The sequence below is a fragment of the Anneissia japonica genome, unplaced genomic scaffold (assembly GCF_011630105.1).
Source record: "Anneissia japonica isolate Jap-2015-1 unplaced genomic scaffold, ASM1163010v1 scaffold1812_len1207588_cov181, whole genome shotgun sequence".
Taxonomy (NCBI): domain Eukaryota; kingdom Metazoa; phylum Echinodermata; class Crinoidea; order Comatulida; family Comatulidae; genus Anneissia; species Anneissia japonica.
In genome coordinates, this window is record NW_022726379.1 from 937882 (window position 1) to 943532 (window position 5651).

At 35.7% G+C, this 5651-nt stretch overlaps 1 protein-coding gene across 1 annotated transcript; it reads right to left on the minus strand.

Annotated features, from left to right (window-relative positions):
• Positions 1 to 106: 106 nt before the first annotated feature.
• LOC117113130 (carbohydrate sulfotransferase 1-like) lies at positions 107 to 2406 on the minus strand. The gene has a single exon (XM_033256374.1). It carries the CDS (start codon positions 2025 to 2027, stop codon positions 840 to 842), a length of 1188 nt encoding a protein of 395 aa, XP_033112265.1. The 5' UTR covers positions 2028 to 2406; the 3' UTR covers positions 107 to 839.
• Between the last annotated feature and the right edge of the window lie 3245 nt (positions 2407 to 5651).

Sequence of the window (5651 nt, forward strand, 5' to 3'; positions counted from 1 at the left end):
GTATAGGATAATAATCTAACATGCACTGAGCTGACGTCACACGAATGTGAAAAATTGAACTGTAAACGGCAACACATATTTTCAATACTTACACCTTCATAATAAATAGGAATTTTAAATTTTAATCTAAAGTGGTCCTAATCTTGACATTACAGTATCTTCATAGGTAATATATTTTCACCAAATTTTTAATAACAAATCCTTCATACTATCAAATTATTACGACCAAAATATTAACTCTCAAAACTTCAGTGGTTGATCAACCATCGTTTAAACGGCATGGTGTCTTTCATGACGCCCATAAAAAAACTAAATATAAGTCTCTATTGGAATGGATATTGTCTATTCATAAAGCTATGATCTAGGCCTATATATTGTTGTCAATATCACAATGTATATCAATGTAGCCTATATGTTCCATCGTACAATAGACCTCACAGTTATAACGTAATTCCCTTCCTTTGCCTGTTCCTAAAGGAAATTTTAATTTATTCAAGAAATATGTTAAGGAATCGTTCATATAACTTTTTAATAGTTGCGTGACTATTCGTTTTGCTGATAAGTGCTTGTGAATTCCAAACATTTATTGTACGGGAACTCCGTTCCTTCTTGGTATGCCCGCCACCTCACTCACCAGCAATCTGTACACTTTCCTCGTTTCAATGAATTTTCTTTTTCTTTCAATTTTAATGTTTGAATTTTGTAAAGTAGTTGATATGTATCTATATATTTTTTTTATTTAGGAAATAAATATAATACACATATAATAACGTTGTTAATTGACAATTGGTTTCGATGTTATGCTTGAAGAGTAACGAGTTTTATGTCAATGAAAGAAATTATTGTACTTCCATTTCGGTCCTACTGAGCATAACCGGCAAGCTAATGTCCCGCAATTCTTGTTCAGTGTTAACTTTTAAATAGCCTAGAGATTGCATTGCCTGCGTACATATATTTTGAATTTCCAGTACTGTTGTTAAGTTTGAGTTCAGTCTCCACGCATGCGCAACGTCCGACGACTTTTTATTCAGTTTATGATTGCACTTCTTCTTAGTAGTTTTTGTTTGGTTCTTTTTCATTGTATTCTCAACTATCCATTGTTTTATTTTTCCAGTAAATGGAATTTTTAGAAAATCATATATCTGTATTGATGTTTGCAACGGTTGCATTGAAAGATCCTCAAATCGAATTCGTTTATAGTTTCCTTGCAACCACTTGGTCCCTCTGTCTGTTAAGTTGACAATTTCACTGACATGTCGACAAGTCCAGTACATGCCGAACAAATTGTTATTCACAGTGTATCGTACATCGTAAGAATTCTGACGTGAGAAATGTATTCCTCTTGGGTCCCGCACAAGATGAATAATTTTTACATTGTGCTTTACTACTACTTCTTCTAAAAATTTAATGTCTGTTAATTTAATGACTTTGAAAAATTTATACGGATACTTTTTACATGCATGAGTGACGTTTTCGGGCGTCAGATCTGGACACTGTTTGTATATGCGACGCGTACATGGTCCTGGGTCGGCACCTTGAGTTATCTCCTTCGGACAAAGCTCAATAAGTGCGTTGCTGGACACTCTATGGAGAACATCAATATTAGTTTGTTTAATCCATTCACTCAATAGACTGTTTTCAAAATCGCATTTGTACATAGCTTCCAGTACTTCTGTGGTTTCGTCCTGTTTGACTTTCTCCTGGCCTAAAAATCGCAACGGTTCGAATAGATAGAAAATGTCTTGATGCATATTGAATAATTGACCAGTGAATGACGACCCTGACCGCCAAGAAGCTATCAAAATCACGTTTATTTTTGATTGTCTGCCTGCTGGTACGGAGGTAAAGTGCCCGGATCGTCCCTTGTTATGGTATTCATTGACACCAACGCTGTTAAATTCAGTATCACTGATAGGTTTATGTATTATATTCCACCTCGTAAAGAAAAAAAAGATGTAAATGAAGATAATAATTAAGAACATAAAAACATTTCGGCGGCATTTTCGCAACATTTTCATTCTTAACATGATGAAGAGATTTTGAAAAGGCGAAGGTCGAAGTGGGCAACTACGCGTTAGTTAAATATCTGTCGATTCTGCTGTTCGCTGGCCAATATATATATATCACCCATTTTCTGTCTTCCCAGGCAGGTTGTTTGTGTGTTTCGCCCACGCCTACTTTTGTCTATAACCACTACATTCGTTCTCCGTAGCAGCCGATGCTCAACCGAGATGCCATTCGTCGATCTGGAATCACTGCATTCAACAAAACTTGAGTTCAATTGCATGTTAGCCGAGGCGATGACCCGTCGGCTGTGACTTTGATAAACCAAACCACTCCTAGGAATTCGTTTCCAGATTGCAATCAGACAAATTATATCTTCTTACCTGTGTGAAACGGATATAATATACATTAAAAAAAACAAGAAGACATTTATTAATTGGTCTGTAAAACCGGTAATCTTAATGCAATCCAGTTAAATATTACTAGCGCCCAGAAGACTCCTAATAACTTTTCATCACAAGTCTAGTATAGGGAGTAATATCAGTAAAAACAGAGGAATTTGAAGCTTAGCTCCACCGAGTTCCTTGAGTTGGGCTGTCCATAGTTACCAACCTAAGAGATTTAAAATGCGTGACTACACCAGTTTCTGGGGGCCAAGGGGCCACCAGGGCCCCCGCCGGGGTCCAGGGTCGGGGCCCCGGTGGGGTTCTGGGGGGGGGGGGGGGGGGCGATAACCACTGGCCGTTCTGACGATCTTATCATTTTTAATCTGTTTTTCGGGAGTGTTTATTGACAATATCAGTTACATAAACAAAAATATTTTTAATAAAGCCACGTACAATTCGAGTTTCAATGTACAGTATGTTTATTTGAGCACCCGAATTATGTACACAAACATTCATTACTCACAAAAGATGTGTATAAGAGACAGATGGAACGCAGGGGCGGATCCAGGATTTGAAAGAGGGGTTCATTTCCCATAAACCCAAAAATAAAAGGGGGTCCGAGGGTCCTTCCCAGGGAAAATTTTGAGTCCTAGATGGCCGGAAATCAACATTATTGAGTAGTTGGATACGTAGTCTTTCTTCCATAGATTGATGAACTGATAGGCCTGAAGAACACACTTTCGTACGTAAATTATTACGACGTCGAGCCAAAACTGTTTTTAATTGAATGCTAGTTGTTCTAAGCCTATTTTGTCCGATCTGCCAACCTATGTCTAGGTAGGTTACATAGTTACCAACCTGAAATAATTGAAATGCGTGATTTGAAACGCGGGGCGGCGGCCAGCAGAGCCCTCGCCGGGGCCCCGGTGTGGGTTCTGGGGGACGATACCCGGATAACCACTGGCCGTTCTGACGATCTTATCATTTTTAATCTGTTTTTCGGGAGTGTTTATTGACAATATCAGTTACATAAACAAAAATATTTTTAATAAAGCCACGTACAATTCGAGTTTCAATGTACAGTATGTTTATTTGAGCACCCGAATTATGTACACAAACATTCATTACTCACAAACATGCGGTGGTGAACCTTTCCTAACATTCGACACTCTTTCTACCCCTCCTGTTATACTCCTACACCCCTGATTCTAAATTAATTTGTTTAAAGGGCCAACATTTATTTTGAGTTTGACTCACGGGCCAAAAGATAAAGGGCCTATCTGAGTACCGGTAATTGAGCAAGTCGTTATGTGTTTTGTAATTTCAAATTCTACTTTTTGTTACAATATATGGTAACAAATTCTGTAACTTTAAGCAAAGAATACGTACACAATTATCAATATCCTATTCACATCCTAGTTGGTTAAAACAATAAGAAATTGCATTCGGTGTATAATAAATGTTAGTAACATAAACATTAAAAATATAATACGCATACGGTACTTTATAAAACATAAATTGACATAATTTTCTGATAGATAAACAAATTAAATAAAATTAATTAAATGAAATATTTTTAATGATATAGGCGTAATTGCTACCACGAACCGTAACACATAATTTGAAATAAAAGGAGGCGTATCGTAGAAGAGGATCACTAATTAGCATTGACCTCAAAAGTACTGTAGAAGTACAGAAATAATACTTCCGCTACTTGCCGGAGTGTTTTTGTGGATGCAGAGAAATATGGGTATATATAGAACGACTAGACAGTAGGTGTGATATCGAAATTCCAAAAGAGGAAACATGTTATAAAGATATCCTGTTTTCTTTCTTCTATTTCTTATGTAAAACCGGATTTAAACTTTCAAAACGTTTCTACAATGTGTATTTATGCATCATCAATACTGTATTGCGAATGCATCAATAGTCAATTAGTCAATTAATTGAATAACGCTTTTGTATCATCGGCACACCTTTTTAGTGTAATCTTACAACGACTAGACAAAAGTTAATTAATATAGAGAAAACACAAAATAAAAAATTTTAAAAAACAGGTTCTCTCTTTTATAAAGTATAATGAAAATAAACTTATGGAAAAAAATCAATAGGAAAACTAGGAGGAACAATGCATCGAAAATGTGGGGAGAAATAGCCTGGAGAATAACTCTCTAGGTAGAAAAAAAAATCCGCGGGGAAAATTAGCAGGTGGCAAGTAGCCACCGTAATAGTGCTATATTCTGTAAAGTAAAGCCTTAAAACACTTTCATTTTAAGTCTACTAAATATAAAAATCTTCCCGGGCTTTTCCAGATAAAGCTAGAACTAACTCTTTGGCGTTTTTTGATAGCAGATTATTTTGTTTTTAGATTTCAGTGGGTTAACCCGACTCAAAGACAGGCTTGCGTACAAACCTAGCATGCACATTCATCTTCCATACAGGAGCCATGTTCACACGCATGATCTTTTTAAAATTGCGAAATTTTCTCCCATATTACAGAAACTTCTTTTTGAATGAAGTTGAAACTAATACAAAAATAAATTCTTTTGTATCTAAAATAATTTTTTAAAATGAATTAAGAAACATTAGAAAATTCAAGATTAAATACCAGGACCCAATAGTATTTTGTTACGTTTCTTCACAGAGGAGGGTTCGTCCGAACCCTGACCCCCCCCCTCCCCTGGCTACGCCACTGGAACGTATCGCAAGTATTATCAGCAAAATGCTCCATGGTAGACCAGAGCGAATATAAATAAATAAAGATAGCCGTTAACACTCTTAGGTCCGAGTCCTGCCAGAGACATTTTTATTACACGATTTCTTTATTCATTTATTTACAGGACTACATTCGTTGAGAGCTATGTTACACGATGTATTATTATGTCCTTTATTCGAACACTTTGATGATTTATATACATACATATACATATACACACACACACACATATGTATATAAATATACATACATATACACATATAAAAATAAAAGAAACATAGGTAGAAACAAAATTTTGAATAATAAAAATGGGATGGGGATATGCAAGGTAAGAGAAAATCAGGTAAGATTAAGCAGGAATTATTGGTGAGGATTTGAAATAGAATGCTTAAAATTTGAAAGTGTCATAGATTTAAAGTTGGTTTTAATATCATCCGGGAGTTTATTCCATAATTTAGTAGAACGGTAAACAAAAGTTCTTTTACCTTGCATATTATTCCAGGTGTATTCAATAAGAGTGTTTTTACTTTGACTGCGGGTACAAT